Source organism: Thunnus albacares, chromosome 6 (genome assembly GCF_914725855.1).
Source record: "Thunnus albacares chromosome 6, fThuAlb1.1, whole genome shotgun sequence".
NCBI lineage: Eukaryota > Metazoa > Chordata > Actinopteri > Scombriformes > Scombridae > Thunnus > Thunnus albacares.
Genome location: NC_058111.1, coordinates 25,622,996 through 25,638,056, shown reverse-complemented (window position 1 = coordinate 25,638,056; position 15,061 = coordinate 25,622,996). Strand labels below are relative to the sequence as shown.

General features: G+C 41.4%; 1 protein-coding gene across 2 annotated transcripts in view; it reads right to left on the bottom strand.

The window, feature by feature from the left end:
• The window catches only part of kcnj5 (potassium inwardly rectifying channel subfamily J member 5), a 53,502-nt gene extending 40,333 nt beyond the window's left edge, over positions 1-13,169 (bottom strand). Inside the window, exons 1-2 of one of the 2 annotated variants that reach the window (XM_044354602.1) lie at positions 12,951-13,169; positions 1,253-1,335 (exon numbers count right to left, since the gene is read on the bottom strand). In XM_044354602.1, coding sequence (XP_044210537.1) covers positions 1,253-1,315 — 63 coding nt within the window. In that variant the 5' untranslated portion in view covers positions 1,316-1,335; positions 12,951-13,169. The remainder of the gene's footprint in view (positions 1-1,252; positions 1,336-12,950) is intronic. The other variant, XM_044354601.1, reaches the window with a different exon arrangement.
• Positions 13,170-15,061: the final 1,892 nt, after the last annotated feature.

The following is a 15,061-nucleotide window of genomic DNA, read 5'->3' as shown; positions in this document are numbered from 1 at the left end:
TCCTTTTGTGCTTGCACTGACTGCTCTTCTGCTCTATCACAAACACGATCACTCTCACAGTTCAGCCGGGGAAGGACATAATCTAAAGGCACCACAATATCCTCTCAGCGCCTTCGACTGTAGCACCCAGATAATAAAATCTGTCAGACAGGTTTATTCAAGATAGGAGAGTTTCATTGAGATGTCAGGTGCTGTTTCACTGCTGTCCTGTGTGCATGCACGTTCGGCTGGGCCTGCGTGTATTGAATTTTCAGATATTGATTTGAAGTGATCTCTGTTTAAGGAACGTTTTGACAAAGAAGAATTGAAAGACAATGCTTATTGACCGGCATTGCAATTAGTGGCTTGATGACAATGCATTCACTAAATGTCAGCGGGCTCCCTTATGACCAACTGTGCTCAGAGATATTGGATCAAATGTAGAGTCGAAACACAGCCAGTCAACCCCATTTTTTAGATTCAAACTTTCCACTGACAAAATCAGTGAATGTTCAGCTATTTAAATTGTTGTTAATCACTACTACACAGCTTTCAAATGAAAGACAGACAAAATAGGTCCATTCATTTTCACACTTTGGGCTGGGGCTAATTGAGTGATGAATGAAGTTGTCACAAGCAGTGCCACCCAATCTTTGGCCTTTGTAGTCAATACAGTCCCTGGGGGTGATGGTCCATAAACAAATTCATTAGTTCTCTCTGCATGGCAGTAGTAAGTGGTGGGTGTTTTCTCTCATTGAGCTTTCCCGGCTGCGCTTGAGTAGACAGTATAAGAAGAATCAGGACAGATAACCAGTGCAACTCCACCACTCGTTATTGGGAGTGAATGAGGTGTCTCTTCCTTGCCTCCCACTGCTAAGCAAACTGAAACATGCACTTATCTGAGCTAGAAAAACAGATTTGGTTACACTATGTGGTGCTTGATCTATAATCTGTACCTCTTAGTTGATCTATTAAGTATGTATACTGCAGCATATCTACTGTATATCTAACAGCCTTTTTATCCTCTTTATTCCCACCATTCTTGAAAGCCATCAGTCTGGTTTTCTTCCTCACACACACAGCTCAGTCCTTACTAATCATTCCCATCTCTCTATATCTTCTCCATCTCTTTTTCTTGGCCTACTCCCTCAATGGGCCCCCACAACCATGCCGCCTTTCTCATCACATCATGCCTCTCACATATTTTCTCTCACAGTTATGAGAAAACTAGTAACTAGTACAGTGTTTGGCCAGTGGTAGCTGAGCAGTTTACCTGTGCAGGCGTGACTCCTATCTCCATGTTGTGGTCCATGAGGACTCGAGAATCTCCTGCCATCCTCAGCTGAAGCTCAACACCTGTGGGACATAAGAAAGTATATCATCACTGAGGCACTTAAAATTCAGCCAAAACAATGTAAGCATTTTGCTGGCATTTGCAACAACAGAGCTTCATTGCATTGATCACTGACATTAAAATCAACCATTGCAATAGAGACTAAAGGTCAAAGCTACAGTGCACTCAGAAGACATATACAAGTTTTACCCAGTGGGCCCTTCAACCTTTCAGCCCTCAGCTAAATTACACAGCCTCTTTGAAAAGAACATACATTATATCTACACTAACAATGTTGTGTTGATATATAGTGCAAACCCCCAGGAAGATTATTTCCTACCTGTCATTTAAATTGCTTCAGTTTGTCAATATGTCAATATTTGCTAGCTGGTGTAATTAGAACCCACGGAAATCTACAAGGGTAGTTTGAACCATGAGCTTTAAAAGGTCAAATCTTCAACGGAGTACAATATTTGCATTTGTTTTGGTTGTAATACTTTGTCTCATTAGTGTACGTGACATTTTTTTCAGCAAATTCTGGGATATGGGTAGAAGTAAAGAAGCTGCCATTATTGCAGTGGCATCTCATTTGTAACCCCAAAAAATATAATTGTAGTGTAGCCCATGTAAAGAATTTCACCATTCAACCACTTTCGTGGAGCTTTCACTGCAAACCAAAGTGCAAGACATGAACCTGTGTTGTTATTGGCTGTTACAACATTAGTGCCAAACTTCAGCTTTAGGAAGCAAATGAAATGCTAAATCCACAAGCCTCTGCTTTGTGAAAAATGTTGCTGTTTGAGAGCATACTTCAGTATAGGAGAGTTTCATTTTTACATTTTCATATCCAGGTTTTTATTAAATTGTGTAACTCACCACAATGCAAAAAATCATGAGCGTGAATGACAATTATTTACAAGAAAATTAAGTCTGAAGACTAATGGCTCAGTAGCTGAAGCAGCTCTCTCACACGACTCTCTCTCATGCATCTGTCAGTCAAAAGTGGTGATGTTATCTGTCCCAAAGCTGATATCATGATTTATTTATTTACTCATAATTATGGATATTTGCTCATCTGCTGCCACTACCTCTAAATCACTGAATGCCATATACTTTACTATAGTGCCATTCCATTTATCACTCCGGACAGCTATCACACTCACCACTGTCAGATCAGATATATGAAAAAGTTGGATGGTCATAGTGGCATCTAGAAGGCATCAACATACCTGGTACTCCTTTAAATCATTACTAATTTGCTTTGCCGAATCAGTTTTGAAGGAAATCTAATTGCTGCATTTTTCTACAACATTTTTGTACCACATTCAAAGTCGTAGGAGGTCAAGTTGGATGAAAGTAAAACACTTTTATAAGAGAAAAATCAGGGTTTCAGTGAGATGTTAAAGTAAACACATCCTGTCTTGTGCTGTAAGTCACTTTTGAGTTTTTCAGTCTTTAACCAAAGCCATGATCTTTCCCTAACCTTAACCGAGGGCCATTATTGCCTAAACATAAACATGAAAATGTGTTAGTATGTATTGCCATAGGAAAAAATAAATGTTGTCCGTTTACTTTTTGTGACTTTGCAGTTATGTTCATTAAGAGTATTTTGTCATTATGTGGATAAAAAAACATAATATGAGCGACACTGAGTTTCTCTCAAAATGTATTTGCTGTTACAAATTAGTATATAAACACAATTTCTCAAGACAGTGTTGTAATCTAATAACCACCCTATCAGATCATAGGATATGTTAGCTTCACAATTTCTTCATGCCAATTCTGAACTGGGGAAGACGGGGAAGGTTTCTGGTGTCATGGTGGTATCTGGTGGTGTGCACTTCACTACTGGAATGAACAAATAAGTAAATTCTAACTAGGATTTTAAAACTGAATAATTTCCACATTGACATTCTGTAAAAGATAAATTCATCTATCAAATGGGAACCATTTCCAAATGTTATCAATACAACTCCCATGATTTCACTGTCAGTTAAACTGTGTTCAAATCAACTGTGCCACCAGAGAGCACACCTCATGCAGTAAATCAGCCTGCATTATTGTGTATACTGGTGAACAACAACTAATAAAAAGACAAGTGGGTGGCTCAGGATCTGAAAAGTGAAGCCAATGTGGAAGTGCCTTAAATCTGCATTCTTTCTAATGGCCAGCTGGGGGCAACTGCACTGGCTCCAAAAAGAAGTAAGATTGTATAGAGGTCTATGGGAAAATGACCCTACTTCTCACTTGATTTTTTACCTCAGTAAACACTTTCCTAATGTGTTTATGGTCTCAATCGCTAGTTTCAGGTCTTCTTCAATACAGCATGATGCTCATTTTGTAAATTGTGGCCCAATTTAAAGTAAAATAGACGATAAAGCAGTGTATGATTTAGGGTGTGGCTACCTTGTGATTGACAAGTCACTACCACAGCTATAACATTAGTTATGTACGTAATGTATCATAACCCCAGATTAGAATAGGAGTATAGGCATAGTTGTTGCTATTTCAGTGTGTTTTCAGGTCATGAAAGTTAATTGTAACATTTTGGTGGTGTTCAGTTGTACTAAAAGACCCTTTAAGGTTTCTGATGTTCAGTTTTTCTGGTAATTATATTTTGTTTTAAGCTTGCTTTTTGTTAACCAAAATTAGCATTAGCATTATCACAGTCCACCATAGACTGTAAATGCACTGTGCTAACCAGGCTAGCAGCTAGCGTTAGGGTCAGCTCCACCCTCTTGTCCAAATATGGTTACTTCTGGCTCCAAAAATCCAAGATGGCAACAGTCAAAATGCAAACTTGAGGCTTCAAAACAGGAGTCAGTCTATGTAAACAGCCCATGCATTTTCAGCTTACCCTGTAAATACACTAGTATTTGTATTTGTATCTATATTTGTTGAGGCGGCAAAATTATTTATATTTGTATTTGTATTCAAATAAAAGTGGAAATAGGTGTAAAATTACAGTTTTTGTTTTTATTACGCTTTTAATTTGGGGATATTAAATTGTTGAAATAAGTGTTTATGAATAAACTATCTTACGTAGGGGGTACCCACACTGGGTCTAGAACTCTCCCAGATCATAGATGACTGCGCTGACTACTGAGCTAAAACCAAGTGCATTGCAAATCCACAACCAGACCTCTACTTATTTATACACTCATAACACAGCGACAGCATAGCGTGTAATGTTTAGGGAAGAACTTCAAAGGTGACTATTGCTTTGCACTTTTCATTTATTTTTTACAACCTAACTTTGTGGAAAGGAGAAGGCGAACAACAGGTTATGGAGAGTCCCTTGGGAGCACTTGTGCGTGTGTCAGTAGCTCAGCTTTAACTCTGGCGAACACCCCCAACTCTGGGAGTGATGTCCAAATAAGGAAATGTGAATCATGCAGCAGGTGGATGTGACTCCCCTTGTTGAGACCTGCTGATGTACGTAACAGCGGAGCAGAGGAGAGACACTGAGATAACAGTGTAACCAACCTGCACGCTGGTATTTAACATGTTTTTTTTTTTCTTCCCAAAACAAATAATTTTTAAATTATTTATACAAAATAAATATTTGTAAAAAAAACCAAACAGTATTTGTGCTTTGCTGTATAACGTATTTGTATTCAGGCACACCCCTAACTGATACTAAACTAAGTATAAATACAGAAATGCTCAAATATAAAATTGTATTTGAAAAGGTAATATGAGGAAACAAAATACATAAAATGCCATATTTTGTCCCCAGTATACTGTATACACTATACAAATACAATAAACTGAGGTGATAAAGTTACAGCATTTTCATTGCTAAAAGACCTAACTAAGGGATTATCTGTTAACATCACATGGGAGATGACCCAGTGTACACTGTTGGCTACTTTGCCCGTACAATGAAGCAGCCTCAGCTGCAGCATTTTTAACTGCATCATTTTCCCAAAGAGCAAGCTCGTCATTGCCAGCATTGCCAGTTGCTTCAGCTTCATGTGCCCGCATACAGACACACATGTGCACACAGATACAGAAACGCAACTCTCTATATACAAAGAGACTGCTCCTCCATGGACAAAGCATGCTTCGCATCAGAGGCAGTGATTGCTTTTTTAATCAGAAGCAGGCAGAGAAATAAACACTTACTGTCATAGGAAATTCAATTGCTTCTTTTACTTTACATTTAATCTAATGTAAAATGAGCATTACATATTATCTTTGTGGTTGTTTTTAGCTCCAGTGGAGCGAATAGGTGAAGTGCTGACAGTCTACATTATGTGTGATGTTATTTTAAAGATTATTTCTCTTCTCCTTAGTTGTATGCCGAAACAGGTATTTTTAAACATCTGTTATGTTAGGTCCAAAGTGACAGGAGAAGTAGAAAAGGAACACTTTTGTTGTCTCCTGAATGATGCAGGATTTAATAACATCCACAGCTATAGAGGGGAGCGGGGGTGTGAGTGTGTTGGGGGGAACCTCAGATAAAGCCCTAATTTTAGCAGCAATCTTACAACACCTTTGGAGTTCCACAAGAGGCAATTAACTTATAGAGCCCCTGGGTGTTGTTTGACAATCAACTACTTTTAATTTACTAAAAGAACAAGGGATACAAAGGGCCTTGTAACCAACCAAGCAAAAGAATATGGGTAAATTACTTTTGCCGCTGGTTCCTGACCTTAACAACATCTGACATTTCTTTGTCATCTGTCTTTGATGTTACTCTATTTGATCGCTGACAAGTGAGGAGAGGGAATGCAAAGGCGAGAGTGGAGAAGTGAGAGGACCACGTCACAAATCAGATCCACACAGGAATGTAGTGTTGACATTGATGGTCCAAAGCAAAGGGCAGAGTGACGTGACAGGCATCTGAGCAGGGAAAAAGACAGACAGACGGACAGCAGAGATGCGTGGGACACACACAAAGCTTCTGAAAAACCTCACTGAATACATTAAAGGGGTTGCAAGGTCTCGCTTTCTGACTCATTTTAGGTTCTCTCATGAATTAAACATGACTCCCTGGAGATTTGTGAACTCCAGACCTGTGTGTATTTTCAGCGAGGCTGTGATTGCGGTGTCTGTTAGCAGCAGCAGACTCAACAAGCCTAAATGAGAGGTGTTCGAACATGGATACCAGCTGGGGTGTTTTATCTTGGTGCTTTAAGAGGGTAACAAGCATTTATCTTGTTACCGGGAGAGTGACAGGATGCTTTGGCTGAATTGTGTTTGTGTCCTGATAACAAGAGTACTCATCTATTGTGCTTAAAGCCAATGGGGTACTAGTAAACCAGGGAACTTGCTTCCTAAGGGATATCTACAGCACATATATTTCCCCTATTTGCTGACGCTGCATGCTGTAAACAATAATCTGTACAGAGCACTGGAAAATGTGTCTTTTTTCCTTCTAACCTGTGGCAAGCTCTATAATTTTCCCCCAGGGTCTGATCTGTATTGAATAGCACACACTTCAAGATTTAATTTCCTACATTTTCAGAACTTCAGAAACTAATGTTGTCAGTGCTGTGTGCAGCTCTGAAAGGTACAAACTGGCTTAGAGCTGAGCCGATAGAGGGGTTTTTATCAATACAAATCACCACTCCGATAAAGCACCAGCAACAGACTAATTATCTGAATTATAATTCTCACTTGATCAACATAATTTGAAACTGTTTTATTCTATGAATTACTTTTTATTATATGCCCCCCATTATATGGAGGCAATCAATTTAGCTTTTTTAGTCTGTGGAGAACACAGTTTCCTGCTTGAGACGTGCTTGTTTTGCAGATGCTTAGATTGCTGCTTGCTGCTGTTGGGTACAAGCTTTTTCTCCTCAGATTGTGAACTTGTCAGTAGTGAAAAATCAGCATTATATTTTAAAAAAAGCATTTCACTAACCCTTCTCTCACCTGACAATAGTGCTCGTGTTTTCACACTTCATCTATTGGGTTGTAATCCTGCCGAAGACCATGACAGGGTTACTAATAGCAGCAAGACACTGCAAACTCAGCGGTATCCCTTAGTTTACAATACAAATTTGACTATTAGTGGGCACTCATCCATAGATTTTGAGGTCATAGCTTGCAGTTTTCTGTCGATTCATCAAATACAGTGAACAGTGCTGACACGGTAGTGGCCGTGAAAAATAGGCAAAAAGAAAAGAAAGAGGGAGAAAGAAGGAAGAGAAAGACTGCAACAGAGCTGAGCTTTTCAGAGTACTGAAACAACTATATTTACAAAATCACGGCATCAGATAGATATCTACACTGGTAGGGCCGTCCCAGCTTATCTGCTGTCTTTGTTTCTTGGCCATGGAGGCACTAGAACTTTCTATTTCCTGGATTCCCTACTTTCCCTCGCTCCTTCCCTTGAGTGAAAGTGAAGAGTCATGGTTACTGGACCTGTCACGATTATGTCCCGGGCTAAGATTGGCCCATAAAATAACATGGCTTCATCCCTATCTCTGCTCACTTATGACACTTTGAGGTCGGGTGGGTCAAATGACTAAAAACGTCCCGAGCTAGTTTGGCTCCAGGCCCAGTGAACACACATACAGACACGCACGCACGAGTCTCTCTCTCTCTCACACACACACACGCAAAGTTCATACCAACCCTCCCTCCCATTTTCCCATTATGCCTGCCCGATAGTGAGCTGAGTGTATCCAGTTGTGTCCTTCTCATGGATGACCTTCTCTGGAGTGACACTGCTGCACCGAGACGTTTGACTCACACTGGAGAAACAATTTCCCTAATGATATGTCCAACTCTCTCTCTCTTTCTCTCTCTCTCTCTCTCTCTCTCTCTCTCTCTCTCTCACACACACACACATACATACACACACACACACACACACACACACACACACATATCTTTCTCTCTTATTGTCCCTCATTCAATCTCCTTCTTACAGTACATTCTGTTCACACCCTTAGAAAAAAAAAAGTATGGTTGTGCAAGCCAAGAATGGAGCTATTTCATTGCTACATGTTTCAGATCTACCCCACTCCTCCACTAAGATGAGTATGTTTTTTTTAAATGATTGCCAAGATTTCACAATCGTGCTGAGTGGAGCTTGGATGGGATTAAAACCCAACACCTCCTGGAGCCAAATAACACCCTCTTCAACCGTGCTGGCCTTGAGCGTGAGAGACATGATGGAAAGAGACACAGGGAGAGAGACAAGAGATGTGTGAGGTTGGGTGGGCATGCTCCCCAACACCCTGCTTCTTCTTCTTATCAGGCGTTTCTGTCAGGCTCTTGCTGTGATTTACTGCTTCCCTGTGCCACTGCTCCTACTTAGCAGGAGAGAATGATGCCTAAGCAAAAGAAGAAATTGTAATGAGTGGGAACTATGTGGAGATGAGTAGTAATCTCTGTTTAGCATAATATATGTGCAGTATGACTCTAGAGTAATAATGTGAATCTCTGCATCAAATGTTACTTGCTGTGCAAGCAAACTTGATCCCACTATACTGGGTCATTACTCCTCTGCTTCACCCCACTGTAGAGGACAGCAGAGCAGGGGAGGATGGGAGGAGAGAGGATGAGAGGCCATGAGCAAAGTGGGGTGGGGCTGCAGAGCCAGGCGGTGAATGGCGAATGCTGGAGGAGCCAAAGGTCAAATGGTCTTGATTGGAATTCCTGACATGCTTCACTGTGCCCGTGTGCTTGTCCCGTTGAGGGGCCTCCTTCTCTGTAGTCAGCACATAACGAGTCAGATTAAAATGGGATCGTGACCCCGCAGTTGCATGTTAATTCCTCAGATCGGCTTGTTTGTTTGTTTTTTGTTTGTTCTGACGAGGTATCCAACAAGCTTAAATATCCGTTGCTCCAGTGGGTGACAGCAGATGATACAGTATGAATGAGTCTTAGCTGTATAAATGTGAAGCGAGTTGGTGTTGAAAAAAATGCTCAGCAATCCCTTAATCTTAAAAAAAAAATCTTTAAAAGAAGAAACATGTCAAATACAAAAAAAAATCCATGCTGTCACTCTACAGGCCTTATTATCCATGCAGTATTTCTCTTTTCCATCACTGTTAATGAGCTGCAAATGCACAGGGATGTGCTTCCCCAGGGTGATGGATGCTCACGGTTCATAGATGCTTATATAAAACCTGAAAAAAAGAAAAAAAAAATATCCCACCAGATGTAGAGTAGGCCTGAATGTGTTCACCTCCTAAAGGTACTGCAGTGATTAACAACATCACTTTATTGTGGAAGTGTGCTTTACATGTATGGAATGTCCTCTATTTGCATTGTATATGAAGCTAAATTGTCCTTACATGCATGAATCAGTGTGCACCAGTAGTTAAGCTGACAGTGTGTCTCTGCATCAATCTAAGCAAATCGTATTCATGGGTATTTGTTATACTGGCCAATTAAAATGACTTTGGCTGTATAGTGTTTTTGTTTCTAAATCATATAAGAAGCTAAACAATATTGAAATCAGCCTGCATCTACAGTAAGGGGTGCAATATCTATGCACTATATGGATGCAGGAATCCTGTAGCACAAGAAACATGAACCCTTATGTGATTCACTTAAACTGGACTGACCTGAATGCTTATCAGGTACACATGAGACATCAATGTATCTCTTGCCATTGTCTGCCATGCTTAACAAAGGAGTCCTCATGAATAGTACGAGGGATCCACCTTTATTAAAATAACTCCAGACAAAACTGGTTTAACCCTACTGACTAAGCCTGGAGAAAGAGACACGGTAAAACTTCTATTACCTTCCACATAACCTGCTGCTGAAAGATAAGAACACGGGCCATTATGAAGATTCTCCTCTGGTGTCATTGAGAGCCAGTTAACTCGGACATGGGATGTACACTGAAATGCATTTTCACAGTTGTCAAAATGTAATCTGTGACAGATTACACTGAATGATATTTTTGGTGAGTGGGCAGTCTCGCTACACGAACGTTATTCCTTCCAGTCCACCTGAACAGTAGAAATATGGTTGCGGATGAATACACTGAGAGATGCTATAGGGCAAGGTGACCTAAAAGAAGCAGCCATCTCTTTTTTGAAAAAGGCAAAAAAAAAAAAACCCACATCAAACGAGCGTGAAAACTTTTTTTTGCAAAATTGTTTTTGTTGAATTTTCTCATTTCCATCAACCTTTTCTAATGAGATACTTTAAAGTGCACATAAAAAATATGTTGATGGAAACATGGCTTGTATAATCTCTTATCCATGACAAGGACGTGTGTTAGTATAGCTGTGCTGGACAAACACAGAGCAAAGAGGTGAACCCTAAAACAGTCATCTCTCTACAACCAAACAGAAGGCGAAGGTTTATTTGTGCTGCTTGTTTTCTGAAGCAGCAGCTATGTGTACTGTATCAACTTTAAGTGTGACAGGACTGTAGGAGAAACCCATGCATAGTGAGGTTGTTGCCCAAACAGTGAGTGGGTTGTGCCATAAATCTGGTACATAAGTATCGTAGGTGACACTTTAAAATCCAGTAGACATGAAGGCTTGAATTTGCATTGGTTACAGATTTATGTGGGCATAAACTGAATGATTTTCCTTGGGGGATGACAAGATTGTGTAAGAAAATTTATGCTGCTTATCAGTTTCATGCAAATACCAAGAGATTGTATTGTATTGGATTGTGCTCACAAAGTGCAAGGCTATGACTTTTAAATTATATGCAATGTTTGTATGTTGTTTTTTTTTTTTTTTTTCAAAGAGCCAAGTGTGCAAACTAGAACTGAAGCAGAAATTTGAACTAATTCACTGCTGATGAATAAATAAGGCATGTAGGTCTATCAAAGCCCTACAAAAAAATACTGTAATTTTATGCAGTACTCTGACATGCACACACATTTTCCAGGGCACTAAATACAAAAAAAAAAATCTTCACGCCTGGCTAAGCTCTTGACACAAATGTGCCGCTGCGGTATTAGAGAATGTGGATCTGCTTGAAGAACGGAGCTTTCTCCACATCCCCTAGAGACACACAGTCTTGACTAAATAAACAGATCCAATTAATTATTCACAGTGTCTTCTCTTTTGAGAGTCTCCTTAGATCCTGCTGAGCATTACATCTGCCCTTTGCCCTCTTTTGTCCACTTGTTAGGGAGATCAGGACATGGATAATAACCCAGCATGAGTGGAGCGACGTACGCAGTGCTGAGTTGCAGCTACAACGATAGAGCTGATAATAAGGTCAAAAGGCCATCCATCAAAAACCATTACATCTTAACAGTTTGCACTTCCCCCAACACTCTTTAAATAGCCAATCACGGTTCAACCAGCTGTGAGCGAGGTCATGGTAGATTACAGTGATAAAAGTAGCTTGAAGTGTGGCAAATAGGCAGGTTTTGCTGCAAAGCTAGTATTAAGAAATCACTCTGTCAGACTGTACTTTCCCTTTCCTTTCGCTTCAAAGAGTTTAAGTTATGCCATATGTAAAAATATGTTTAATGATGAGAGCAGAGATGGCTTGCTCTTAGTTATTCCTCCACGTTGTGCCAAAGAGAAGACATTAAAAAATGATGATTGAGTCCACACGCTGCCTTGATGCTGTCTTTACATTCCCTGATGAGACAATACCAGGAAGGACAGGAGCTTTGGGGAAACTGTGCTTGATTAATGTGGTTGCTAAGCCCACTGCGTTGTCATCAAAGTTTTACAGCAACAACTCTCAAGATGTGTGTCCTGCAGAGTGCACTGGACTGGAGCTGGAGGAGAAAATAGTGGTGTACGTCAGTCATTAAACCAAGCAACCCAAATCCTCAGCCAAAAGAGAGTGTTTCAAGGGAATCAATATAAATGATTTTCTCTCAGTGCTTTTGGTGTTGCCTACAATATTCATGAAAACACTGGCAAAGCTGTCACTTCCCTGCGTCCGTCCGCTCTATCTCCTGCTTCTATTGAACGTATTTAAATGTGTAAGAGCAGAAACATGTGTGCTTGAGGTACAAGATCCAACCCCCCCCCCCTGCTCCTTCTCCACACACACGCGCTTACAGCAACACACAGATGCACATTCGCTCCAGGTTTGCTCCTGCTGCTACTGCGCTTGTAAAACTCCTGCATTGCACTGAAAGAACTACAGCACGATACGCGAGTAGGCACAAACAGCAGGAGTGTTGACAGGCTTTTCTCTGCTTGCGTCAGAGAAATCCATTGCCTTTTTGATTACCCTGCCCCCGCCGTGAGGGCAAGGGGATGCATGGTGATGATCTATGCATCTCTGCAGTCAGTGATATAAGATGAAGGGAGCAAGATGTGATGATAAAGGTTGTGTTTGATGGAGGAGAGTAATCCAGCCACTTTTCCCATCAACACTTTCCTTTCTTTCTGTTCTGGAAGTGTCTCACATCTTCTCTCTCTATCTGTCCTCTTATCCCTCTCTGTTTCTCTCTACAGTAGCTGTCTTATCCTTATAGTTATTGATCTTTCTTCAAGTAACGCACACTTTTTATTTGGCAAGCCACTCCGGAAGGGATTTGTGGCTGTGCAATGAAACACATAATGCACTCACAGCATGCGATGCCATCCGCAGACAAATTGAGAGGCTTGGATGTGGAGCCATGGTCGTACCATGCATCAGCGGCTTCAAAACCTCCCCTCTCCTCCTTTTGCCTTGCTCTCTCTGTCTCTTCCTCTGCTTTTCTCCATCAGCGGTGCACAAGGCTTACCTTCAGGTCTCTGCAGGAGTAGCTGGCAGGCTCCCTTCGAGGCATTTCACAGCTGCTCTTCTCCCCAGGACTGCGCACTCCTTTCCTGGCTTTGTTCAATCAACAACAGCCCTCCTGCCTCTCTCCTGCCATCCAGCTCCTTCTGCTCTTCACCGCTCTCTATCTACTCCTGTGTAAGAGGGGGGTCTGTCAGTGCATGTGTGTGTGTGTGTGTGTTTGTGTGTGTGTGTGTGTGTGTGTGTGTGTGTGTGTGTGAAAGAGGCAGAGGAGGAGAGAGGGGAGGGAGAGAGAGAGAGAGAGAGAGAGAGAGAGAGAGAGAGAGAGAGAGAGAGAGAGGCAGAGTCAGAGTGGGTGAGAGATGGGAAGGATGTAAATATGTGTGTTCTCTCTCTTGAACGCTCCTCTCTTCTCACTTCCAAACAGAGATTGGACCTCTTGTCTCTCAGGATTTGTCCTTTATATGAGTATGTTTGTTTATGCTTATTTGCACAGTGCATCAGTGTGTGTGTGTGTGTGTGTGTGTGTGTGTGTGTGTGTGTACATCTGTCACATGGCTCCCTTCCCTCTGCCGCAAAGAAATATCCTAAGAAAAGTCAAGTACAGTTGTACAGTGAGAGGTAGGAAAAGAGATGAGTGTGTGTACATGTAATGGGGATGCAGACAGCGAAAGAGCGATGGTAAAGAGGAGTGTGGTATAATCAATTGCTCTAAAACCGCAGTTGAAGAAAAAGCCCAAAGGGGTTGGGATAGATATAAAGTGGAAGCAGAGAAGTGAGTCTTCGCAAAAACACACAGGGCAAGACAAAGAAACAGCAGAAGAGGAAGAAAGTAGCAGATGCAACAAAGTACGAGAGGGGAGTGAAAAAGATGAGGTATAGAGGGGAGCAAATACAAAGGGAAAGCAGTCAGGTAGAAATGAAAGGGCGGACGGGACATTTTGACCCAGAACTTATCCTCAGAAGTAACCAAAAAATAAGGCATCATGTCACTTTGGCTAATGCTCCCGCTTAAATTGCAACTCTAGTTCCCAGCTTACAGTAAAGGATGCTTATTGAATGTTTGAATTGAAGGTTAATGTCAAATAAATTCATATAGCTTAACAGCTAAATGGAGTGCACAGGCTCATTTATTCCACATATTTTAAAATTCTGTTCAGTAACTGCCATGTGGGCATAGGGGAGTGTGTGCATATGAGAGGACATGCAGACAAAGACAGACGGATAGATACTTGACATTGAAATGTTATTAGCATGGCACAGAGAAAATTGACTGTAGACTCTACATAACAGAGGAGGAGTAATGAGAGTGAGAGCAAAGAGAGAGGAAGATAGGGAGATGCTGATAAGTGGGGGAGGAGCAGCTACAATGTTGCCATCACCCACAAGCCGCTTCATCTAGGCCTACTTCCTGCATTGGATTTGGGAGGAGATTTATGACTCTGCAGCTCCCCTTTGTTCCTGCATGCGCCCCCCCTTGCTGAGTCGCAGGGGTGCAGCAAGATGCCTGGGAGATACTTCTTCTGTCCTCAGCCCCGAACAGCTGGGGAGCCAATGACAGCGGATTATGGAACATCAAGGAGTGAGGCTGCAATAATGAGGAGCGTGGGATTTGGCTGAGGGATACGAGTTCAGCTCACACTCACTCCCGGGGTAAAGGTGCTAATCTCAGCAGTGATCATGAAGTGTTGGTGTTCTCAGTTGTAAAAATTCAGGTCCTTCGGCGACGCCGCTACATGGATCCTGTGTGTGGATCAGCCCCTCATGGCTCTCAGTTGCTCAGATAGGGGGTATGTGTAATTATTTCCCCTCCTGAGGTTACACCGTTATTGATCAAAGCCGAGCCCCTTCCACCTTATTGCCTCTGCTGTTCATCCTGTGGAGAAATACATTCAGTTGACCGTACCACCTCACATTAATCACACATCACACATTAATAAAGCTTCCTGGCACATTCATTACTACAAGTGCTTGGAGAAAACTTGTGTTAGTACGGATCCATTTGCTTAATGTTAAGGAGTGTGTGTAACACATTGTAATGGGCTCTTCAATGGTCCTTTAATTGATGATCTATTAGAATGATCAAACTGTGGATTATTCTACTGTACTGCAGGA